Below are 27,172 nucleotides of genomic sequence, written 5' to 3' on the forward strand. Positions count from 1 at the left end.
CTTTAAAAAAGAAATTCTTCAAATATACTGTTCGGAAGCTGTTTTGTGGGTAAGTTGATTTATATAGGAGTACATCATAGAGGAGCGGGGTAGTATATTGGTAATCTTCTGAAAAGAGAGTTGGAAGATGCGTGTTCAAGACCCAACTCTGAGAAGCCCAGTAACTTTGTGTGTACTTGCAAGGGCCTCTGGCCTCCGTTTCCCATCTGCAAGAGGAAGGCATGTGGAGGTGACCACTAAAATACTTTGGTGAAAAGTCTATGCATCTGTGAAGCCAGTGTGGATAGTGTTAGATCTGGCCTAAGGTTGTGCTGTGGTCTATACAAAAACCACAGCGTATCTCTTCATCTATTGCACTGAAAACCCACAGTTCCTACATCCCATTTGCCTCCAATTTTAACGTCTCAACTTTCAGCCACGATTCATGACTATAATGTCACCTGACATTGCAGCCATGAGTGGGATAGTAACCCCAAACTATGTTTGATTACTGGCTAGTAAAATGGAAAAGGTGGGGGGGCTTCCTGGAGAAGGGAACAACTGTCACCCTCTACTTAAACACTGCCTTGAATTTATTAGCAAATTGCCACTTTATGATACAAAATAACAAGCCTCAAATCAAATTTCAATGAAAGAGCATGATAGTCTACAAAAATAACATGAGGTAGCTACCAACATCCCATTTTGTTCGCTCTCATTAAAAAGAAACTTCAATAGTTAAACTTTGAGCAATGGAGAAATGAGAAAGTCTATTTTTAATCAGAAAAAGATGACCCAAGACAACAAATTGGCTTTCTTTATAAATAAAAATTTCTCCGAATATATATATACAATATATATATGCATATCTATATAATTTTTTGCTAAAAATGTAAACTATAATCAAAATAAAAATTTGTTACCTATTTTTAAGTTTTTATTAAAATGTCAGTAAGTTAACATACAGTGTAATATTAGTCTCAGGTGTACAATGCAGTGATTCAACACTTTCATAAGAAAACTATTTTCTAATAAGAAACAAGAGTAAGTTCAAGAGAATCTAGAAAATGGTCTCAACATTTTTTACAAAGAGGCAATCAGATAAAACAGGTGAATTCATGGAAAATATTCTCACTTGAGCGTCTTATCATTTTAAATTCGAATAATGCTTTTCAGTTCTCCCTTTGGATTACTTAATCATAGGCCCAAAGGCATGTGAGAATTCTCCCACTGTGAACTCAGGACTAGACATGAGGCACAGTTCTGAAACAATGAAGAGGAAGTCATACCTTGAAATCATATGTGGCGTCTGGGTTTTCGTCGCAGGCAATGACTTCTGGTGCCATCCAGTAAGGGGTCCCGATGAAAGTATTTCTCCTGCCCACTGTTCGATCAAGCTGGGCACTGACACCAAAGTCCACTATTTAAGAGAAGATAAATGAATAAAGTCTTGGATGATTATATGGCGAATAAAATAAATGTGCCTTTTTTTTTAACTGCAGCAAAATAAGCATACCACAAAATTCACAATTTTTAGTTATTTTTACGGTTATAGTTCTGTGTCATTAAATATGTTCACATTGCTGCGCAACCATCACCACAATGCAACTCCAGAACATTCTCATCTTCCCAAACTGAAACTCTGTTTCATTTCAACAATAACCCCCCATTCTCCCCTCTCCCCATTCTACTTTCTGTCTCTATAAATCTGGAATATTACAGATACCTCATATAAGTGGAGTCATACAGTATTTGCCTTTGTGTGACCAGCTTATTTCAATTAGCGTAATACCTCAAGGGTTGTCCATGTCAGAACATGGGCCAGCATTTCCTAACGTTTTAAGGTTCAGGAATATTCCATCATATGTACATGCCATGTTGCGTTTATCCACTCATCTGTGGATGGCCGACGTGGGTTGCTTCTTCCCTTTAACTATTGTGAATGTCTATTTTTAAAATGCATGTATAATGACTAAAGTATACCAATAAGGAAAGCCCAAAATATTGTATTTGGTTAAACCAAGGGCCCGTAAGGGCCAAATACAGGTGTTAAATCAAAGGCCAGCTTGTTTGCCATCGAAGAGAATACTTGGGGGATACAAAGAAAGTGGTTAAGAGCCAAGTTTCTGGAGTCAGATTGCTTAAGTTTGCATCCCATTTCTGCCATATACTAGTGATCTGAGCTGAGGCTAGCAGATCAAGATTTAAGCTTCAGTTTCCAAATTTGTAAAACAAGGGTGATGATATTGACACAGAGTTGCTGTAATATAAAGGGGTGTGTCCAGGACCAACAGAGTATTCTCTCAACAAGTGACGGTTAATCAGTGATGAGCGAAGCTTCTGAGGACAGATTATTTAGGCAGTCCATACGAACACACGTACATGCACACACAGACACGCACACACACGCCTTCCCTAAGGAATGTGTGTTTTTGTTTTAAGAGGGAATATTCATGAGATGAAAGTTTGGCCCCAAATGCTGAGAAAAAAATGGAAGTTATATATTTTAACAAAAAGACAAGAACAAATGTTTGGGATATAAACATGGGATGTATTTCAATCTCTTTGAAAATAAACAATCATATGGCCAATAACTCCTTTCTAGATGACAAACTGAGTATCTTCGGGATAGCTGTCACTTCGTGCGCTTACTCAGAGTACCAAGCAGATGGAGGGGCTTGTGGAGCACGGAGAGATTCTTGTCCTTATCTGGACAATCCCAGCACCAAGGGAAAGGGTTCCCTCTCTAATCACTCCAGCAAATGCAAGCAGGATAACCAGCATGCATTCAAAGTAGAATACTGAACACGCCTTTTGTACAGGTGCCCTAGGTAATAATGAAGTCGATGTAAATATAACTTAAACCATATGGGAACATAGCAGGAATTCATTATTCTAAATATGTCTAAATGTGGATATTTTTCAGTTAAAAAAATGGGTCATCGCTGTTCTCTTATAGCAGCAACAAAGTAAACAAATGGTGAGATATAGGAACCATTTCAAGGTCAGTCACTTTAAAAAAAAATTATTTATTTACTTATTTGACAGAGAGAGACAGTGAGAAAGGGAACACAAGCAAGGGAAGTGGGAGGGGGAGAGGTGGGCTCCCCACTGAGCAGGCAGCCTGATTGGGGCTCGATCCCAGGACCTTGGGATGATGACCTGAGCCGAAGGCAGAAGCTTAATGACTGAGCCACCCAGGCGCCCCAGGTCAGCCACTTCTAATCTAAAGGGTTTTGCTTGAGAAAACCTGAATTATTTCTACATATTAAGCAAATGGTTCTGTCTGCCACATTGTATACCAGTTCACTTGTCAAATGCTTTTAGACATGTTTTGAAATGGACAAAGAAACATTTTCCTATCATTCCTTAGTACAATGACCTTCAAATTCATGGTGACAAATTTACATTCATTAAAAGAAGTAGAACAACAAAACCAACCAGCTGTTGAAATAATCCTATCAATTCCTTTGATTCCTCCACTCACTGGATTCTGTTCTTACCTAGTTTAACTTCTGCATTCTCAGTTAGCAAGACATTCTGCCCTTTAATATCTCGATGAATCACTTTATGCTGGTGCAGATGACTCAGCCCCTGGAGTAACAGAGAGTTAAGAAGGGTTAAGGAGAACGTAAGCCAAGATGCAAATAAATTATTTGGGTTGTCAATGATCCAAAAAAAATGTAAACTCACCCAGAGCTACTTTCTTTCTTTCCTTTTTTTCTTTTGGATACCTTCGTTATCATACTCAGGTCTTCCACATGTGTATAGTGCTGTTCTAAACTAGGTAATTGATCAATATAAACTGAAATACAGAAGCAGTCTTTGCAATGTGTGCTGCTGTATTAAGTGAACTGCTTACATATCAGCTATGATCTAAGGTAGCAACGAACCCACGAGGACAATGATGTGGTTCTGGCATGCATGAGTTTTAGCTAACACTACTATGAAAAGTGAGGACTGCCTGCATGTGCTAGTTTATAACAGGAACATCTATATAGTCTCCATAAGGAAAACTAACCTGATTTAACTAAGTCCGCCACTCTTTTTTTTTTTTTAACAATATTTGAATTCAAGAGTTAAAAGTTGCTCACTAAATTCTACTCCTGAAACTAATATTGCACTATATGTTAACGCACTTGAATTTAGATAAAAACTTAGTAGAAAAAAAAAGTTAAAGACTACATTGTATCATATAATTTTAATTAAGCACAATCAAGTATTTCTCAGACCAGTCAAGAAATCCCCCATTACCTTTAGCCAATGTGGCTCACATTTTAAAAAAGAAAATAGCAGTTTCTATTTCCTTTGTTGACATCTGTAACTGTCATCTTTAGTGCTTTATGAGATTTGTGACTTTGTGTTCAATGTATGAAATGATTATTTGGTGACATCCAAACCGGTGTCCTGTTTCTCCATGAATTACTCTCTGTCGTATTTGTGGTGTGAGTTCTGAAATCTATGGACTTGCTCTAAGGTAGTGATACGTTTCTCAAAGTATAACCTAAAAAAAACTCAAATTGGAGTCTTGAAGCAAATTACATTATGCTAACACTTGCTAATTCAACATACTATATATGCAATTAATGTCATTTTATTATTTATAATTTTCTTTACTTTTAATTTTCCTCCATAATGATGAAACTCTGGCATGGAAAGATGAGGTTGACACAAAAAGAAACAAAACTAAATATCTGAATTCCTGTGTTGGAAAAACTCAGCATGAAAATCTGGATGCCCCCCAAATTTGATCCATGTATACATTCAGGAAGATCAGTAAACGTAAACCATGTGAGAAGCTGGACCACTTGTTTGGGTTTGAAAAATTACCTTTCCTCTCTAGTCAGTTCAGCTCAAAGTAGGCATCAAGTCGACTAAAATGTCTGGTTTTACAACATACTAACATCCTGTGAGTACTTAGAGGGACTGAAGATATCCACATTCCTTCACTAGCACAGTGGTTGGAAGCAGGTACCAGAGCACATAAGTGAGCCAAACATTGTAGTAAATGAGATCATATGATGCAAGGAGAATTATGTCTAAAATATCTTGTGATTGAATGTTCCTTCCAATGAGCCACCTTATCTCAAAGGCCAGTATCTTCTGGGAAAATATATTGGAAGAAAATAATCAAGTACTGAGTGGTACTCATAGGTTGAGACATCCTGCTGCTTTCAGAACCCTGGAGAGCTCATGGCTGATTCCCCTGGGTTCCCCATTCCAAGGTTCCTCACCAGAGCAGAAAGGTGTATTGCAGAAACAGCCATGAAGATCCAACATATTCTTGGACTCACGGGGGCCTAAATAATTGGCCTAAATAACCCCTTGTGCGTTCTCTAAATGAGTGAAATCCTAAGTCAGAAATTCAACTGAAGTTTACACAAAAGCACCTCAACACTCAAAAATAAATGTCAGATTTGAAGGAAAGCAGCAACCATACCTCCTTGTTTCCCATTCAAATTCTGTCTTGGGCTCAGAAATCTTTTTGCCCACCCCATGCCATGGAAGTTTTATCCTGTTTGCTCTTAAGAGTTTTATTTTTTTTATCTTTTATATTTATATCCCTAATCAAGCTAGAATTAATTTTTGAATATGGTATAAAGCAGATATCAAGTTTCATGTTTTCCCATGACTCTTCAGTTGAACATGCACTATTTACTGAGGAGAGCACCCTTGCACTCATGCTTTGCAGTACTTCTTCTGCCATAAATCAGGTGTCCTGATCAAGTGAGTCTATTCCTGGACTCTTGATTCTGTTCCCCTGACCATTTGTCTATTCTTGTGACAATACCACTCTGTTTTATTTACTTAGTAGCTTTATAATAAGTCTTGCTAACTGGCAGCATAAATCCTCCAGCTGTCTCCTTCCTCTTCAAGATTGTCTTGCTATTCTTGGCAAGGCAATCTTTAAAACTCACCTTGTCATTATCCACAGCTATACCTAGAGGGATTTTGATGGGGAGTTCATTGAAACCATGGATCAAACCAGGGAGAAATCACTTCTTCACAATATTAAGTATTCTTATCTGTGAAATTGTATACACCTCCATTTTATTAAGGTCCTCTTTAATTTCTCTCAGTAATATTTTGTGGCTTTCAGTGTAGAAGTTATTCACACCTTTCTGTAAGTTTATTTCTAAGTATTTGACTTTTATGCTATTAAAGATTTTGTTTTTAAAGTTCACTTACTGTTTTGTTTTGCCTAATGTGGTTTGAATATTTTTAATGTCTTGCATCTACCCATCCATCCACCCATCCATCCATTCAGCAGAAGGTTGCTGCACATTTGCAGCACATAATCTTTCTCTCAAAAGTGCATCTTGGACACATCATGAAAATAGTTTTAACTTTTATTCCCTTAGATTAAGAAGGAAGAGCTTATAAATTAGATTGCCAAGCACATCTAGTAAGAATGTTCAGTGAATACACATTAGCCTCCAAATCAGTAGCAAGAGATAATCCAACTAGTCTGACTGAACTAAAATATGAACAACTATTTTCTTCTCTCTGAATTGATCTCAGTAAATATGACACCATTGTCCAGTTTGCCTGATTGAGATCAGTGGGCAAAACTGGACAGACATAGTCGTGTCCAGTTATTTTGATCAGCTTAACAGACAAACTCAAATAATTTTTTTTAAATTTAAAATCAGTTAAACTAGATTCTATATGCTAAAATGGTAAATATCATGTAATCCTTAATCTCGTTATAAACTTTCACAAATGGAAAATTCAAATGGAGTTATCAAAAACCTCTAAAAAAGTCATTTCCTAAGTGAGACCTTATCTCCTTGATCTAAAATCAGATTTCTAATTGGAAATATCATGGGAAATGAATCCTATGGTAAGGGAAGTCACAACGTTAACCCTCTAAATGAGAGTGCACGTAGCCTGTTCAGAATGGCTCTCGCCTTCATGGGAGCAGACCCTAAAACTACCACTACCACCATCACTGTTAGAGTAAAGCTTTAAACACGTATGCAATACTTTTGTGAATGTTAGCAGAAGGTTGCTACAAAGTTCAACGCCTCTCAAGAGACTCTGTGTTGTCACTTACTCGTAAGATCTCCCTGCAGATGTATGCAATCCACTCCTCCTTCAAGGTGTTACCTTTCGTGTTCTTGATCAGGTCAGTGACAGAGCCAGCACCACAAAACTCCATCACCAACTGGCAAAGGAAGCAAACATGCCATGATTATAATCACACTTCATAGCTTCCACTGGGTTAAGAAAGCCTAAGTCATTCCAGCTGGCTGCTTTAGAATGTCGTTCCTATAAAAAAGAAGTGATCAAACAACAGTATAGAAAACATAAACTTATATCTTAATTTTTTTCCAAATGATAGAAAAGAAAGATTATTTTTAAATTTTCCAACCTAAAAATTATAATTGGAAATCGAGGAAAATCCCCATATTCTAAGTATTTTTTTTTTTTTAATGAGGGAAGCTAGGTGGTTCAGATGTAGTTGAGAATATCTCTGTGTTTTTATCCAGCAATTGATCTCATCTTTCCTACAAAAGTGGATCATTCCCCTGTCTCAAAGAACTATAGTTTTCTAGGCAATCTGACATTAGGACAATAAAGTATACACTGTTTATGCTATTGGTTTGTAAGTGGCACTGTAAACTGTCAGAATGGGGACTGTTTTTAATTAACTTCAGCAAATGTTCACAGGAGGTTAGACACATCAAATAAATTCAATAAACAATAAGCCTTAATTTAGCACCTTTCATCCAAAAAGCTTCAAGTTCTCTATAAATATAAACTCATTACAGCACTCAAGCAACTTTATCAAACAGGCAGAAAATAATCACCTCTCATTTAATGGGAAAATAGAGACAAGAAAAGGAAAAGCAATTCATTCGGTTTTACATTCACTTTCTAGCATTAAGAAACATTCATTTTCTTACTTTCTCCCCTTTTTTAAAAAAAAATAGAAAAAAGAAAGGTCATCAACAAATGGCATCTTATTATTAAGTACTTATTTTTTTGTAATTATATGATAAGAATTCAGAATAACTAGCAATCGATCTCTGACCAGACACTAGAAACAACTAAAGTGGACCCACAATGAAATCACATTGATGGTTTTGGCTTTGTCCAAATGTACATTCTTTACATCAACACCATGTATGCCTAGTAGAAACTCAGTGACACTCATGAAGTGAGTTTCATGAATGAGTTTCCAGTGCCTTTTCTGACTGGTCTAATGATTCCACAGAAGGTAGGGAAACCCTACCATCTTCTCGAGACTACCAGAGGGAGTAAAGAGACTTTTTGTAAGGAAATTTAAGAAGTAACACAATAGACCATACTGCAACCTAGTAACAGTTGTAAAATGATCACAGGTGATAGTCAGGAAGCTATCAAAGACCATAGGTCATGTTAGAAAGAACTCAAGTATCAACCTGAAGAAGCTCTCACTGGCCAAAGATGGGAAGATTTGAGCATCGATAACAAGAACAACTGCAATGGCTTGAAACGCATTAAACTTACCCAAATGCACTAACAAACTGATAAATGGAGGGAAAGAATCAAGAATTTGTATTGCGATTCTTAGACAAATTTTAGCACTAGATAATTTGGTAATTAAAAGGGGCAAATCTTCTCTTTATAAAATGCAGACATTCCATGTAATAAATGAAGAGGACATTACAGAATCAAATTATCACTATTTTATAGTCCCTGACAAACTAATGAATTTAAGCACTGATTCTCAATGGCTGTTAACATAATAAACATAAGAAGTAACCAGACATTATTTGCTTCTTGATTAGCATAATAGCATCACCTAAGAAGTAGCCTTGCCAGAAACAAACAAATAACAAAAAACAAACCAAAAAACCCCAGAATCTGATCAAGCGTCTGGTTCCCACTACCAAATTCCAGAAAATTCAGAGAACTAAGGAACATGTTACCTCATGGGGATACAATTTAGAAAACCTAGAACAGGAAATTCCACAGGGCAAATGACCTATTTACTTCAACAAATAAATTGCAAGAAGGAAAAAAGAAGATGGAGGGGATATTTATAGACTTAAAGACATTAAAAAGATATACCAACAATTTGCAAGGGATGCGACTTATCCGGGTATGAGTTTTTCCCCCAAAGCTCTTAAAAATTTTGAGGCAATTAGAGCTTTGAATACAGACTAGATATTTGATTATACTAAAGAAACATGAGGGTTTTTGAAAGTGTGATAATGGTACTGTGGTTATGTAAAAAAAAAAAAAAAGAGTTCTTTTTATGTTTTTTAAAGATTTTATTTATTTACTTGACAGAGAGAGAGAGAGATCACAAGTAGGCAGACAGAGAGAGGGGGAAGCAGGCTCCCTCCTGAGCGGAGAGCCTAATGTGGGGTTTGATCCCAGGACCATGAGATCATGACCTGAGCCGAAGGCAGAGGCTTAACCAACTGAGCCACCCAGGCATCCCGATACCCAACTTTTCTATCAACATGGATGGGACTGGAAGAGATTATGCTGAATGAAATAAGTCAAGCAGAGAAAGTCAATTATCATATGGTTTCACTTACTTGTGGAGCATAAGGAATAACACGGAGGACATGGGGAGATGGAGAGGAGAAGTGAGTTGGGGGAAATCTGAGGGGGAGATAAACCATGAGAGACTTGGACTCTGAGACTCTGAGAAGCAAACTGAGGGTTTTGGAGGGGAGGAGGGCGAGGGGTTGGGTGAGCCTGGTGGTAGGTATTAAGGAGGGTACATATTGCATGGAGCACTGGGTGTGGTACATGAACAATGAATTTTGAAACACTGAAAAAATAAAATAAAATTACAAAAAAAGAATACATAAAGGATACTTACAGATCAACAACAAAAATAAAAATAACATAATTTAAAAATGAGCAAAAGGCTTGAATAGACATTTTTCCAAAGAAGATATACAAATAACCAACAATCACATGAACTGATGTCTAACATCAATAGTTCTTAGGAAACTGCAAACAATGGGATAATCAGGTGATGGGCATTAAGGAGGGCACGTGATGTGATGAGCACTGGGTGTTATAGGCAGCTGATAAATTGTTGAACGCTATATCTGAAACTAATGATGTACTATATGTTGGCTAATTGAATTTAAATTAAAAAAGGGAAAGTATAAACAAAAAATCACAACAAGATACCACTTTACACCTATTAGGATAGTTACAATAATAAAAAAAAAAAGGCAGGAAATAACAAACGTTGCCAAGGATGTGGAGAAATTGCAACCCTTGTATACTGCTGGGGGGAATGTGAAATGTTGCAGTCACAGACAGTTTGATGGTTCCACAATAGGTTAACACAGAACTGCATTATGACCCAGCCAGTCCACTTCTGGGCATATGCTCTAAAGGATTGAAAACAAGTATTCCAACAAAAACTTACAATCGAATGTTCAAAGCACCAGTATTCATAAAAGACAAAAGGTGGAACTAACCAAAATGTCCACTATCAGATGAATAAACAGAATGTGGTATATCCATATAGTAGAGTATTATTCTGCTATGGAAAGGAAGGCCGTAGTGATGCCTGATACAACATGGATGACTCCTGAAAACATTACACTCATTGAGAGAAGGACCAAAAAGGCTATGTACTGCATAAATGCATTTATATGAAATGTCCAGAAAGCAGAGGAGTGACTGCCAGGCACGATGGGGAGGGAAGAATGGTGCTGAAGGGGTACAGAGTTTTCTTTTGGGGTGATGGAAAAGTTCTGGACCTACATAGTGGTAACGGTTGCACAATACTATGTACTTAAGGCCACTGAATTATATATTTTAAAATGGTTAAGATGCTAAATTTTATGTTATACATACTTAGAATTTAGAAAAAGTGAGATGAGAAGATTGGTTTCAAAATAATAGTAGAAGGGAAGAAGGGGGTGAGCATGTGTTTGGGGCAGGATGGGTGGTAGCTGGGCTAGTTTGGGGCACATCGGTATCCATTATATTGTTCTCTTTACTGTTGTGTGTTTGGGGGATTCTCTATAACACAGAGTTAAAGAAAATCCTATGATGTAGTGATAGGCAGCAGGCCAACCAAAGGAACATCCTTGCGTAGAAAGAAAATATCTTCTCCAATGAGCAAAATAAGTTTGTGTCCCTTCTCAAATCCTGTTTTGAAGGAACACAGTGACCAGACCTCCCACAAATGCCTCCATTGCTCGTCTATCAGCTGGAGAATACGTCCCACCACTGAGCCCCATTAGGCCACGTAATTATAGTTCCCAAGGAAAGCAGTGGAAGCCCAGTGGCTCCGGTCTTTTAAAATTAGATTGGACAAAATACTTTCAAATATTCAGTAGGAAACAATCCGGCCCTAGCCAGGCACTAATGTCAGTGATTTCTATAATTTGCTTCTCTATTCAGCTCCAGCTGAAGGCTGCTAAAGTCTTTTCATCTCACTACGGAATGAAATGATTGTTAAATTATGTAATGGGATTTAAAAAAAAGAGAGAGCGAGAGAGAGAGAGAGAGAGAGAGAGAGAGCAAGGAAGAAACCAGCATTTGCCAGCAACTGGATCTTGGAGCCGTACAGCAACACAGATAATTACCTCCACCAAGCAGCAGGGACCCTCCCTCGCCACAAGTAACCTCATCACATTAATAAACAGAAACAGGGCTCAACATGCCAAGCCCAGCAGCGGCAAGTCAATAACTTCCCATCCCACAAGCAAGAAATGATGGATCATTAATGTTCTCCCCAAAAGAAAGTTCTAAAAGAGTTGGCACTGGGGCAACACTACTTGCTCACATTTACTGAGAATTTGCCACGTGCCAGGTGCTGGGCTCAGTGATTTGCAGCTACTGTTTCATTAACTCTCTTTCCCCTCAATTCCCTTTTCCTTATTTACTTGGAAATGGAGCTTAGTTATGCGGGTCTGCAGCCTTACCCGGAGTCTATATACTCATTAAGTACGTACAGCAGAGTGAAAGCATGGTGATCTCTCAAGTATTAGTTGTGTGACCTTGGGCATGCCTGTTTTCTAACCTCCCTGGGCTTTGCACCCCACCCCCAGCACTGTAAAATGCAAAATAAAATAAAATAAAAAATATGTTTGATGTGAATATTGTGTGTCCGTGAGTGTAAAACTCCTAGCAGCCCCAAATATTAAACTATACTTATCACATATCTTAAATTATATTTATTACTTTTTTATCTATTGCTCTGTTTGTACGTTCAGGGGGAAAAAATGACAAAGAGTTTCCAACTTGAAAGATGGTACCAATAGCTTCCCCAAATCCACTTCACCTTGGTGGTGAAGAATGACTGACAGGTGCTTATAAAGGGCATTGGGTACTTATGTTTCTAAAACTCCTATTAATAAAGAAGCACAAAGGAAACAAGTCCTTTTTGCAAGCTTGTATCTCATGGCAAGAAGAAACAGATCTTTTTATTTGGAAGGCTGACGAGGTGGAAGGAGAGATTTGGAAGGAATGGGACATTTGAAATGCTCATTCAACGCCACCTAAACAACTTGGTCAGAGAACAGGATATTCCTATGTATCACTTAGGAAGAGAGAAGGATGGCTAGGTTGAAGGTGAGGACAGAACCAAGCTCATGCAGGATGGGGGTCGGACCTGGACCTAGAACTGGAACCGTTCCGCCGAGGAGATATTTAAGAAACAGCAGAGTAGGGACACCTGGGTGGCTCAGTTGGTTAAGCATCATGATCCCAGCGTCTTGGGATTGAGCTGCACGGCCGGCGGGCTCTCTGCCCAGAGGGGAGCCTGCTTCCGGCTCTCCCTCTGCCCCTCCCTCTGCTTGTGTTTTCTCTCTCTCTCTCTCAAATAAAATCTGAAAGAGAGAAAAAGAGAGAGAGAGAAAGAGAAAGAAAAAAAGAAAAAAGAAAGAAAGAAGGAAAAGAAAAGAAAGAAAGAGAGGAAGAAAGGGCGGGCACACTGTAGTGTAACCCAATTAAGAGGGTAAGGGTTGCTTGGATGACTTGGACATGGTAGTTATTTTTATCTAAATCAAAAAGGTAAACTTTTAAAAACAAAGCGCTCTAACATATGTCTGAGTTACACGGTTGTTCATCATGTATTTTTGCCAGTTGTCTTCTATTTCTGACCAAGAAGATGTTTTTTCTTAGACGTTGTAGAGGGAGGGGACATTATTTAAGTAAAAGATCTTGGGTCTCAGCTGGGCCCAGGGGGAATTTCGGAAGCACTGTCTGAGCCAGCCCTAAGCTCACCTCTTCATCGGGAGGGGCCTTCAGGAGGGAGTCACCTGCTGTGGTCACTTGTCACCTGCGCTTTCCAACCCCAATCACCGCTGAAGGAAATTTAAAACGTTTATCCTTAGAGCCAGTGTAAGAAGCTTAGAATGATTGCTGGGGTCCCTACAGTAGTTGCTTATATGCTAGTTAACTGGTTTTAAGCTCCCATAACTTGAAACAATGCCTCATGATATTTTAACATTGCAGGAGCTAGCCAAAAATAGCTTGATTAGTTCTCCTCAAAGGTCACTAGTCAGTCAGTCTCCCACACAAATAACTGACTACTAACAGATCCCTTCTTTTTTATAGGAAAAGGAGGGACAAGAGACCGGCGAGAGGAAGAAGATGAGAGACCAGGAAGTCGAAGGCCCGCCTAAAATGAGAGAAGTCTGAACGCAGGAACTGAAGGAGTACTCTAAGAAAAGGGTAGGAAATCTAAACATCCAAGAATTCACAGCTCTGCTAAAGATCAGCCCATTGACCTTGAAGGCCCAGAAACATCAGAAAGGCACAAGATATTTTTATCATGTGTGGGAATAGCCACAGATCTCAACTGCACGGTTTATGAAGGTGTAAACAAAACCAGGACTTTGTTACATAGAATGCTGCCTCACTTGCCAGAGGTAGTTGAAAGTCCCACAAGATCAAACACATGTGTATAGAAGTACGAGAATTGGAGGCACACCTATGAAACATATTTATCATTTAAATCTACTTCTGTAGGGGTGCCTGCGTGGCTCAATGGGTTAAGCCTCTGCCTTCAGCACAGGTCATGATCTCAGGGTCTTGGGATCGAGCCCCCCATTGGGATCTCTGCTCAGCGGGGAACCTGCTTCCCCCCCTCCCCTGCCTGCCTCTCTGCCTTCTTGTGACCTCTGTCTGTCAAATAAATAAATGAATAAATAATCTTAAAAAAAAATCTACTTCTGTAAAGGTAAGGTAAAACCGTTTGGAATTTCAAATTTGAAAAAAGCAACGTAAACAATCCTTTGCATTCATTTTTAAACTAGCACGTATCTGAAAGAAAAAAAAATTCTTTTGGCATCTACATGTTTTTAGACTTGAAAAAAAAAGTGCTTGAACTATAAATTCTAAGTTTTCCAAAGATTAAAAAATTGAGTCCCCAGGACGTGAAGTGTCCCCAAACTTTGTTGATATAGTTTCTGAATAATGAACAACTTTATAACTGAGAATGACAATGGCAGTTATATGGAGTCAAATGGTATTTTTTAGCTACAAGAAACCACTAGAAAGGCTCTAATATCAATGGTCACTGGTCATCAGGTCTAAGGAGAGAGTGTCTCAGAGTCAGCATAGCGGTATTCAAAGAACGAGGGACGTTAGTTGCATCATGTATTTGATTTCCAGTGCTCAGATTTCTCAGTATGCATGCAAGATCTGCTGGAGATTTTTTCCTGTTAGAAGTAAAACATTATATGTCCATTCTGGGACCCTCTTACGGAAACTATCTTTATTAAGGCTATAAGAAATGTGTTTAGCTCTGCTGGTCAGAATGTTACACCCAATAGAAGAACGTGGGGAGTGGATGGGAAAGCAAGCTTTCAAACAAGTAAAAATAGGAAAAGAAAATAAAATACTAGCCTTAGAGGATTTATGATTAAACAACTTCATGGCTGAGGATTTGAGAAGCACAGACCTCAGCTCAGAATTCATCTAGAAAAGGAACTGGAGGTTTGTGTAGCCCAATAGTGGAATAAGTTTGGGCACACAGAAGTCTTCCTTCTGCCTGGGTGGAAAGCAGTTTAAGCACAATTCAAATGAAAGTCATTGGGATAAAAAAAGAAATCATTTGTATATTCTTGTCACAGAATCACCCACCATTAATTCATAAAATGGTTCATTTAAAGCTGAACTCAGGCCCTATTGCAATGTATTAAATTAGGAATGGCTTTTCACTCTGTTTATACCTAAGTAGCATATCCTGTCTCATAGGTCATGCAATAGGGTAGCTCTGAGTCTGGGAACCTGGTTATGATCACTCCTCCTAATATTTTAGGCACTCCTCTAATTACCAAAGTTAGTCTTTCAAAAATTTCTACTCACAAGCAATGAGACTCAGTCCCTTCTTCAGACAAATGACCTGGGTTCTACATATATGATGAGAGGAGTTCTTTAGTTCTATAAGTGACAGATACTGATTAAAACAAGGGGGTAAAAAAGTAAAGAAAAGAAAAGAAAGCCTCATTTCTGACACATAGAACTCAAAAAAGAGAAATTTTAAATTGTTCAAAAGACTCAGCTTCAGGTGGCTTGAATTTTTTTAACGCTACCCACAGCATTTAAATCTTAAAACAACCAACAGTGAAAGCAGGCCTGATTTTTTGCCAAACAGGATGCCACGGCAAATGTAAACTATACTAGACCTAGGTTTGGGGACGGTGGCTAACATCACGGAAGATTCTAGAAGGGTTCTCATGGGTACATCTTGGTATCTTACCCCCAGGTGAGGTTACGCAGGAGCTCGACAAGTAATGTCAGTGCATGAAGCTGAGCGTGTGTGGAAGGCCACAGGGAGCACTGGGACCTCTGTTCAAGCTGGAGTGGGCATGTGATCCCCAAACAGCTCACACATTCTGTGGCTACTGGGGGGTTTCGAGCCCAGCTTTCCCATATCATCCTATTTTTCAAAACTGCTCAAGGAATCCAGACTTTTGTGTGAAACTGTCTGATATTTTTCTAATGTTGGCATAATTAAAACACCACCACCTTATGTGAATCAAACTAAATACATTCACCTGGACAGTATTTAGCCGCTGGGCTGACAATTTGAAAACCCAGACCTACCCTAACATTGCTTTTTTTTTTTTTTTAAGATTTTCATTTATTTATTTGAGAGAGAGAAAGATGGAGAAAGACAGAGGGAGAAAGAGAGAACAAGGGGGAGGTGGGGCAGAGGAAGAAGCAGACTCCCTGTTGAGCAGAGAGCCTGACTCAGGACTCCCTCTGAGGACCCTGCGATCATGACCCAAGTGAAAGGCTGACACTTAACCGACTGAGCCACTCAGGTGCCCCTGCCATTTTTCTTTAAGTTACTGTTTTTATGGGGCGCCTGGGTGGTTCAGTGGGTTAAAGCCTCTGCCATCAGCTCAGGTCATGATTCCAGGGTCCTGTGATTGAGCCCCACATTGGGCTCTCTGCTCGGCAGGGAGCCTGCCTCCCCATCTCTCTCTGCCTACTTGTGATCTCTGTCTGTCAAATAAACAAATAAAATCTTAAAAAAAAAAAAAAAGTAACCATTTTTATAAGGAAGAAACCGAATGTCAGAGATGCTGCCTGTGCCATTATTAGAGCCCAGGTCTCTGTATTCCAGGTCAGGTTTCAGCCCATTGCTACAATGTCCCCAAAATGCATACCCCATAATTTGTGAACTCTTAGCTCTGCAAGGCAATACTGTTGCAATCTAAGGAATGGCTTATGGAGACTCTGCAGTATAGAAATCTGGTGTCTTACTATTTTACTCCCCTGCATTTCCAAAGCTAGTCAGAAATATATTATATTTGGTGTGCCTGAGTGGCTCAGTAGGTTAAGCTTCTGCCTTTGGCTCAGGTCATGATCTTAGGGTCCTGAGATCGAATCCTGCATCAGGCTGTCTGCTTAGTGAGGAGCGTGCTTCCCCTTCTTTCTCTGCCTGCCTCTCTGCCTACTTGTGCTCTCTCTCTCCCTCTCTGTGAAATAAATAAAATCTTAAAAAGAAAAGGGGGATGTATTATTTTTATAAAATAGTCTAATCCTGTGATTGTGGTGGTATCAGAAGAGAGATAAAAATATGCATGATTTCCATTTCTAATGTCGGAGAAATTGATGTACTCCATGGATGCTACTCGTCGCTCACTCCCGGTGCCTGAATGGTATGCAGCAGAATGGAGAGCGGCTCCCCACCAAGGCAAAGCGGATTGAGATGGCCGTGTCGTGTGACAGAGCTTGCTTGTTTCCAAGAGATCAGAATCTTTATTGAAAGTGCTCCCTTTTTTGATTTCCGGTTCAGGCCCACAGCAGTTGATAAAGTAGAATTACTTAGCCATTATCAGAAGTAGTTGTATTTCCGCAAAGAGATGGTACTAAACAAGAATTTATTGCTACAACAAGACTGATAGAAATCGCACAGATTATAATTCAATCAGACACCTAAAACAGCACACATATTGGTGCTGGTAGGCTATGTGCAAAACCTCCAGCCACAACAAAAGAAACAACTGGGGGATATTTCACGTAGCCTGAATACTGGGAATAAATGTTATTCACAAGTGGTGTTTTGGGTGGCCACAGGTTTATCTCTATAAAATACGCAATAACATTTTATATACATGCAGTCCTAATAGAATGCCGTTAGTCCAAAGAGTCAACTCTCTGTGACCTTTCCCGGCAGGTTTAATATACTCTTCCAAGCATATTTCCCAAACTTCGCATCAGTCTTATTAGTAACTAGCTGGTCCTCCTACCTCTTTGAAAATTGGGGAACTGAGGAATGGAAAAGGTTAAAGGCGAAGTCAAAATAATTGAAACCCAAAGCCTCAGTCCTATTTGGAACACCAACTTTTGATATCAAAACTATTTTTTGCAATTAAAAAAAAAAAGAATGTAGAACTCAAGGGCTCGATTCTACCATCGGACAGCCTGGGGTTGGCTAACCTGCTGGCTTTATCCCCCACCAGCTGGGAGACCCTGGGCAGATTTCCTAACTTCTCTGAGCCAAATTTCCTTGTCTGTAAAGTGGAAATAATGATACTATCTAATTCGTAGAGTGGCTGTAAATGTCTGATGATATGACAATGCAAAAACACAAAAACTTGGCATGTGATAAGCATGCAATAAATATTACCTGCTACTGTTATTCTTAACCTGGAATGGCTCGAATTTAGCGAGTGAGAGGCCTTGGAATAACTACACACTACCATATCCTATAATCAAGTTTCCACCAATATTGTAATCTGGTATTGATTTCCTAATTATTATGTTTCTATTCTGCCTTGACTTTTCCAAGATCTCCCTTAGTTTGTTGTCAAATAGTAAGAGCACAACTAGAAAAAGAAGATGCTCTTGCCCTCGGGGGCATTTCATGGTTTTGTATTTTCATCTCCAGTGACACAGAAGCTAATGGATGATTAGGGACATGGGAATGGACAGACCAGTCCTCTGGAGGAGCACCAACTGATAAACGCTAGGTCCTCTGTCTCCCAAGCAGAACATGAGGCCCGTATGTTTAATCACAGGTCGGAAAATGGAATGTGAAGGCCTGGGTCCTCTCGCAGGGCCTGGGTTTGGGAGGGATCACTACTTGCAGATGTCCCCTTCTTGAAGTTGGCAAAGCAGACATCTTTCTCATGGTCTGGAAGGCCCTGCATGATCTGGCCCCATGTCTCATCTTCCCATGTTTCTGGTCACATCACTCCCATTGTTATTCTCAGAAAACACCCGGTTTGGAAGGCCCTTCTGTGAGTTATCTACCATGGGGCTACTCCTGCCTGCAACCCCATTGACTTCCCCTGCTCTACGGGTCAGCGGCAGCATCTTCTGCAGTTTTCTTACTAATTATGTACATTGGCTGTAGTAGGAGGATAAGTTACATGTAAGTAGGGGCTTCCTCCGATGTTGTTCACTGATAGAGCCTAAGTGCTCAGAAGAGTGCCTTGTGCTAGCAAACGCTCGCTATATGTTTGTGGGGTGAATGAATGGGTGGATGGTGAATGAATAAATGAACATTTACTCATGGAGACTCTGGATTCCCAACAGCCACCGCTGTCTTCATGGAAGGAGCAACTGGCCAAGGCGAGAACTGGCGGGTAGCAACGGGTCCCGGGGGTACAAAAGCTCCCATTCGCTCCATGCAGATGCAAATAGGCATGCTGCTTTCTCCCAGTGCCAGCTGGAAAATGGACTGCAGGTTTTGTTATTTAAAAAAACATAAAACAAACTTCCAGGACCTTTCCCAGCACTTCAGGCCAAGCTAAACTGTCACAATTCAGGACGCCTGCTTTGAGGCCCTGGGAAAGTCAATGAACTTCATGGGGACCCAGCAAATGAAAGGACAACTAATTTTCTTTCCAACTTAAAAAATCACAGCCTCAGGAAAAGGTAAAAACCAGTCAATCCCTGCTTGATCACTCCTCTCATCCCTTCAACCAATGATTTCCAAATAAATATGGAGGTTTTAACAATTCACTCTCATAAGAAAACCGACTACATCCTACCGGGCCCATCTCAGGAAAGAAATGATATTACTAATGGGGTGTGACTCAGCTTGTATTCCTGCAGGTGATTCCTGAAGGTGATGGCTCCAAAGCCCCATTTATGCTTTCTTTTTCCCGGGGAACCATGCCCCGACCAAACCAAACATGTCTTTCCCGAAAGGGCTCCAACAGGTATCATTCTCCACTTGTTACCTGCTGAAGCTTATAGCGATATGGGGGTCACTGCTAAAAAGCTAGATTCTTGATGATGTAGAAGTCCTTTAAGGAACACAGAGATATTCCAAATTGCATCATCTCATCATTTCTGTTGAACCCAGAGGCCACAGGTAAACTGAGCTTTCCGAGTACCGGTAGAAATCTGCTTTGTACCAATAGTATTAGCAACCAAGTTTGCAGCAATGATGATCACTTTCCTTTACAGACCAACTATTTTGTTGCCATTGTATAACCAGCACCTTCCTAGCACAGAGGACACTGAGATGCAAACCACACCATCCTCGTCCTCAGGGAGCTGACTGTCTATGAGGAATAAAGATAGCCCCAAGAGAAACAAATAAAAAAAGAAGGAAGAGAAATGGCTCTCATGCTCAAGTTAAAAGGAAGTTTAGAAGAAAAAAGAAGTAGACATAAAAAAGAAAAAAGTTCTCAAGAATTAAATTACTGAAATGACTACCCAGATAAAAAATATCTTCAACACCATTGGTATATATTATTCTAGACAACCCACCATTTATATATATAGGTGGGCAGATACATTTTTTCCTTTTTCTTTCATTTTTTCACAAAAATGAAAATGTGTTTTATCTAATCACAGCATTTTTAAAATGGATTAAAAATACCCATTATAATAGTTAATTGTTTATCCATTATAAATATAAATCTACAGCTTTTTAACTGGCTGATACGTCCTTTTTTTTTTTTTTTTTAAGATTTTATTTAGTTATTCGACAGAGAGAGATCACAAGCAGGCAGAGAGGCAGGCAGAGAGAGAGGAGGAAGCAGGCTCTCCGCCGAGCAGACAGCCCGATGCGGGGCTCGATCCCAAGACCCTGAGATCATGACCTGAGCTGAAAGCAGAGGCTTAACCCACTGAGCCACCCAGGCGCCCCTGATACGTCCTTTCATAGTGTCCTTCAACGGACTTACTTTAAGCAATTACCTATTGGTTAACGTCTACATACATCTTGATGTAGTTGCCCAAATATTTATTTAGGATACATTCTTTTATATCTGTGTGTTTATCCACAAGTATTCCCAATTGTCCTTGAGTAAAGAGAGTACTAACCTCCAATCTCCATTTCCATAAGCAGGGGGTGTAAGTGTCCATTCTGTGTATATCATTAAAAAAAAAAAAAATCATTGCCAATCTACAAGTTAAGAAATGATATTTAATTCTTGTTTTCTTTTGCATTTATGTTCTTGGCATGGTTCCATTTTGAGAACATCTTTATAGATAATTGATATCTCTTACTTTGTTCATCGTTGTCTTGTTCTTAATCTTTCTCTTAGTCTCATATTTTACTATTGATTTATAAAAACTCTCCATCTCTAAAGGCTACTAAATTCTGTCTCATCATATACCAAACGGATGTTTTTCCTAAATCAGTTATCTGTATTTTTACTTTGTTTATTATTATTATTTTTATAATGGGAAACTTTAAGAAATGTATATGGGCAAGTTCATCAAAATTCTGTTTTGTGGATATGCCCTTACATACATGCCCTCATATATCTTTCTTTAGTATTTTACAGTTACAACTATTTTTTCCTACTACTTTTACATTTTTAATTTTCACATTTACACCTACATTTAAGAAGGCATGATTAAAATCTTACTATAACTCTTTCAGAAATCACATAAGAATATATAAAATCAAGGTGACCATACAAAAAGGGTTTATTTACCCCAAAATACTTTTTTAATTCTAAATTTAAAGACAGGACTTATCGGGGAAAAAATAACCAGCAGCTCTTTTCACTTCCAAAGACTGTAATATTCAATTATCAAATGACATGAAAATCTTGTTATTTTTCTGAGCTAACATTATTATATTCCTTTTGGTCACCAACTCTATTCACTGTGCATGTTTTATCTTCTCAGCTGGACCACAAATGTCTCTTGCATTAAGAGAGTAGACTGAGATTCTTCAATAAATTATCCATGAAATAGTAGTCATGGGATCCACACAATATAATATATAATTTGGCATATAGTAAGCTCTGTCTAATTAAATAAATTTTGTGTGTCAGATACATATTAAAAACTCTAGAAAATGAATAAGAGAATAAGTGGTTAAAAGGGTATTTTTAAAGTAATTAATCCCACAGCAACATATGGGACAAATAAAGATTCAAGACAGAGAGAGACGGATAGATCAAGTAGAAGTCTACAGCAAAATCTAGGCTTCCACTGAATGGGCCTACCAGCCTGAGGGACTAAAAGTGAGTAAAAGTTCCATGGACAGTAATCAGGAAGATGAGAAGAAAAGCAATCTGTGCAGGGCAAGGAGGGGAGCAGTGAATTTGGTATCGGACAGACTGTCACAGATACAGGACTGGGGCACACAGCTAATGGGAAAGGAAAGCAACCTATGAGAGTAATTACACAGTATCACACTGTCTTAGGTATTTCACTCACAGAACTGGAATTTAAATTTCAGTCATCCATACATTAGTTATAGGCAAGGAAAAAGACTCCCAGAGCTTGGTTAGATAATGGCTCTGCCATTTCTAGCTACAAAGACCTTAGTGCAATTTACTTACCATCTTTGTATGCCTAAGTTTTGTCATCTAAGAAATGAGGAAACAAAAATGTCTCCCTCAAAGAGCTGGAATAAATGATATAATATATAAAAAGCAAATGGCATGATGCCTAAAATATAATTAAAACTCAATAAATGTACTAACTAGTGGAAAAACCAGAGAACTTAACAACTTGCTCTAGTGATATTCTACATTAAGGGATAAAGGATAAAGATACTTAAAAGATGGAGGGGCACTTAGGTGGCTCAGTCTGTTAGATGTCTGACCCTTGGTTTTGGCTCAGGTCATGATCTCGGGGTCACATGATCAAGCCCCGTATCAGGCTCCACACACAGCATAGAGTCTGCCTGAGAGTCTCTCTCCTTCTCTCTCTGTCCCTCCCTATCTTGCCCACACATGCACTCACTCTCTCTCTCTCTCTCTGTCTCTAAATAAATAAATAAAATCTAAAAAAAAAAAAAAAAGATGCTTAAAAGAAGGAGAGGTATATAGGAAAATGGGAAAAATCTTGAAAACACAATGTTATGGAAATCATGGGGCTAAGAGCTTCAAAGAAGTAGTTAATCCAATGTGAGGATAGACGAACAAACCATTTAGCCCTGGTTGTTCTTCATGTAAAAAGCAAATCTGGATTGCACTACATACCCAAAGTTGGTCATCCATGCCTGGTGGGTTCTTTTTGATAAAAGCACCATAGTAAGTTGCAATATTCCGGTGATGAGAATATTTCTTCAACATGTTAATTTCTTGTTTGATTTCCTCCTCTTCATCCTGTATTAGAATAAAAATATTCTGTCATGAAAATCTGTTGTCCTTAGTTGGATTTTGCTTTTGTATCACTATTCATATCAACTATGTAATAAATTCTTTCTTAAGTTTTTTCTTTTGGGGGTGCCTTGGTGTCTCAGTCATTAAGCATCTGCCTTTGGCTGGGGTCATGATCCCAGGGTCATAGGATTGAGACCCACTTCAGGCTCCCTGATCAGCAGAGAGCCTGCTTCTCCCTCTCCCACTCCCCCTGCTTGTGTTCCCTCACTCGATGTGTGTCTGTCAAATAAATAAATAAACAATTTTTTTTTCTTCTGTGGTTGTAAACACATATAATTATTATATAACTTGACTTTCTCTCTTGACTACAAGGAAAAATATTACAAGACAATAAATTGGCAATCTAAGAGGGTCTTCTCTTTGTACAGCAAACAGGCATAGCATACAACCTGCTAGAAAAAGAAATTGCATCCTTTGACCTGGAAAAGATCAAGGTAGACAGACTATTGAGATAAAATTCACTCTCAGATTCCGGGAACTATGTCCACTGAGTACCTACCACTGATCATATCTGGTAGAGGAAAGATTGGGGAAAGGAAAAAAAAAAAATGCAGTGTCTGAGATTTAAAATTTGTTAGGTTCATTTTCTTTGAAGCCTACTTTTATTGAAGTAACTGACTGAAGATGATGAAAGTCAGATGGGAAAGGGAGCGAGGGTAGTTCCCTAGATCTGAGGAAGTTCACAAAACAGGAGTACTCATCTCACTTTCAGGAAACTAAACATAAAAAGAAAGGGGGAATGTGGTAGTGCCATCGATGTGAAAAGAGCTAACTCTCCTACAGACTAAGTTTCCTGATATTCAGGTCTCATTCATTCTGAATTTCAATTTGGAGTCCATCACCTTGGGCCACTTTAGGGAGCCCTAGCATTACCATCGGAGTGTGCATGTGTTCTCCCATAATTTGATTTTGATATGTACACATTAATTAGACCATAAACCAGTATTTTATTTCAGAGATTGGTGGAAAAAAATTCCATCCCAGGAGAGTTGTTTTAGATGCAGAGGTAGCAACAGTGATCTCTGCATGTAGACTGCTATATCACCTTTACCTGAAAGGCTGCCCATGCTGTGTCCCTGTGTGTCCCCTTCCATCTTGGGCTGCTCAGCCTCACTTCAGTGTCTACGGTGTCATGCCCTTCTGTGGTCTTCCATGGAATCTTTTTTCCCTTCCTCATCTTCACATAATTTTTACTCATTATTCCTACTAACTTTATATGACCTCCTTAGGATGTCTTCCCTAATTCTCTCAGGCCATGTCAAGTCCCCACCTCACCCCTCATCGCTTTATCTTATCTACCCCCTACACTTAACACTTGCACCATATTGCTTTTGGTACAGAGATATGCCATAATTGCTCTTTTACTTGACTCTCTTCTCCATGGATTCTAAGCCCTCCTCTGCCTTCAGGTCTCTGTTCCAGAGTCCCTTCCCCAGCAAAACTCCCTGATCTGTCTCAATTGGTTTGAGCCTCGTGGATCATCATGTGTCTCTCCCTTTGTGGCACCTTTCCACATTTATCCCTCTGACCATTTGATCAAACTCTCTCTTCCTCATCAGCCCATAATAACTGTAAACACAGGAACGATGCCTGCTTTTGCTCTTTGTAACACGCCTCGCACCAGGCAAAGTGCCTGTGAGGAAACATGAATAAAAGAATGAACACCTGCAAAAGAGGAGCTGCTTACAGCAGCGTTAGTGGGACTTGAAAGGAAATGGTAAGAATGAGATGAGAAGAATGGTGAAATGCTGACATTTCCTGACCATGCAAAAATAAGTTTCAGCGAAAAACAATGGAGATTTGCCAACCTAGGAAAACGAAACATGTTACATGTCACATGGGTTAACAAAATTGAAGACTAGGTGATCTCAAAATAGAATGTACAACCGGGGCGCTGAGCTGAGGAAAAGCATGTGGCCCTTATGGTGAGGAGGGGAGTTGAGGAGGGAGGGGATGGCGTACCGCTGATCACTGGGTTCTTTCCTGCAACTATCAAGAAACTACTTATGCCTTTGCCATTGGCCTGGGGAGGGACTGACCTTCATGGATCTTCCACTTGGCAAGGGTCCACACAGCACACCTCAGATGTCTTATTGTGGTGCATAGTGAGCTATTTTAAACCTACCATGTGAGGCCAAATTATTGTGGACAAATGCAGGATGTGAGCGGTACTTTGGGGAAGCCTAAACAGAAGGGGAGAAAACAGACTGAGGGTTTCTGTGGGCAGCCTGCTATCGACTGCTGCTTCCATTAAAGAGGGAACTACATGAGGCAATAAAACACTCTTCTCTCTCCCACGGCAGCCTGCCGGTCTCACCTTCAGTCATTCTAAGCAACAAGTTGGTTCTACAAGCATTGTTGCCAGCCTCCTAGGTTCTCAAGAGGATGGAGGGTAATGTGGGAGAATCCACTGGGTAGGGAGTATAGTGTCTTAGAAAAAGTTTTCTGTGCTATTAAGAAAATAAGAATATATGAAACAGTTAAATAATAGTGTAATTCAATATATAGTTAAATCTAAAATAAATAGTAATGGAGAACAGAATGAAGGCAGCAGCTCTCTATCACTTTGCAAAGGTAAAGTGAGGCAATATGAAAATGAAGAAAGCATAGACACTGAGTCAGAAAAATGAGGGTGGGCAGGTGGGGTGTATGTTCTCTTTGGGCTCCATGATCTTAGGAAAGTAACCTATCTTTTACAATGTCAGTTTTCTCTTCTATAATTAGATAGAGATTTTATAATAGAATTTTATTATAAGCCCCACTCTTCTGTGATATTTGAATGAAGTATGTGAAAGTTATAAAGTGTAATACAAAATAAACATTATTTTTAATCTTGTCAACCAAAAAAATAAAAAAATAACAGTGGAAGAGCAGGAATGGAGGTATCTTGAATTTTAGTTTAAATTGCATGGTTTCTAAACACAATTACGGAACCACTGTGGGTTATTGTTATATAGCTCTAGCATAGAACCTTGATCTTTATCTTGTAAGTGGGCATACATTTTATTGGGCTACTATTTATCCCAATTTCTAGTCTAGGGCAGTGGTGGCAGCAAGTTAGCGGTATTGACAGGGAAACACTAGTAACTACAGAAACTTATTTATCCACTGGACAAGCAGTCTACCCTCTCACAACATGGCTATTGAAAAGCACGAGTTACAATGCTTTCAAAAAGACAAAGACAACAACAGAGGCTATAGTTAGATTACAAAGTTCTAAGAGAAGGATGTCTTCTGTTTTGTAAATGGATTATTATGTCTTGAGAATTAAGCAAAAGGATCCAGCCCACCAGGAAATAAACGACCTCTGGGTCATAATGAAAAACAAAATAATGGTACCAAATTGCCACAAATTTTAAAAGGGACTAGTTTTAATAAGCCAAGTTTGGTAAACAGGAAGAACCATTACTTCAGTCATAAATCTATTCCAAGTCAATTCATTATGTACCCTCAGACATTGCATATGGACTCTCTAAATATCAGTTATGTGAATGAAAATAAGAATATCTATTTAAACCACCTCTCAGGCTTAGAAATTATGAAGTGCTTATTTAAGCATAGCTTTATTATCAAAATAAAGAAGACTTTCTTTCACAAGATCACGAGAATCTATTGCTTAGTATTTGTGGTAGACTTGGATAGGGGAGGGGTGAAAAGGCCATGATGTTTGGCAGCCTCCCTCATGAGGAGATGGGAGCCCATTTCCTCTTCTTGTCTCTGGGCTCAGTCATGTGACTTGCTTTGGCCAATGGGACATTAGCAAATGTGACCTAACAGAAGCTGGAAAATTACTTGCGGACTGGGGCTAGCTCTCTCTAATTGCTTGCAGACAAACCTTCTGAGTGAGAAGGCAGGCCTGGCCTCCTGGAGGATGGCAAACCATGTAAGAAAAAGTGATTTTCAAAGGCAAAGAAATAGATGTTTCTAGGAGATGCTTTTAAGCCACTGACTACCTCTGATGATAATACCATAGAATGATATGATACTGTGGACAGAAAACAGAGCCAAAGCCAACCTTACGTAATGTTCGCTATGTACGAGATAACTGTGTATTTAATATGCAAAACAGCTCTATGAAGTAGATGATTAAATGATCCCATATAAGTGAGGAAAATTAATTTCAGGGAGGTTAAGAAATCCCCCAAATTCTTTCGTATCTTATATGT

General features: G+C 39.1%; 1 protein-coding gene across 7 annotated transcripts in view; it reads right to left on the bottom strand.

The window, feature by feature from the left end:
- The window catches only part of TNIK (TRAF2 and NCK interacting kinase), a 378,322-nt gene that overhangs the window by 116,048 nt on the left and 235,102 nt on the right, over positions 1–27,172 (bottom strand). For all 7 annotated transcript variants that reach the window (XM_082688671.1, XM_082688665.1, XM_082688670.1 and 4 more), the window contains exons 4-7: positions 22,824–22,949; positions 7,037–7,147; positions 3,483–3,573; positions 1,269–1,399 (exon numbers count right to left, since the gene is read on the bottom strand). In XM_082688671.1, the coding sequence (XP_082544797.1) occupies positions 1,269–1,399; positions 3,483–3,573; positions 7,037–7,147; positions 22,824–22,949 (459 nt within the window). The remainder of the gene's footprint in view (positions 1–1,268; positions 1,400–3,482; positions 3,574–7,036; positions 7,148–22,823; positions 22,950–27,172) is intronic.

Source organism: Mustela nivalis (genome assembly GCF_964662115.1).
Source record: "Mustela nivalis genome assembly, chromosome: 1".
NCBI classification, from domain to species: Eukaryota; Metazoa; Chordata; class Mammalia; order Carnivora; family Mustelidae; genus Mustela; species Mustela nivalis.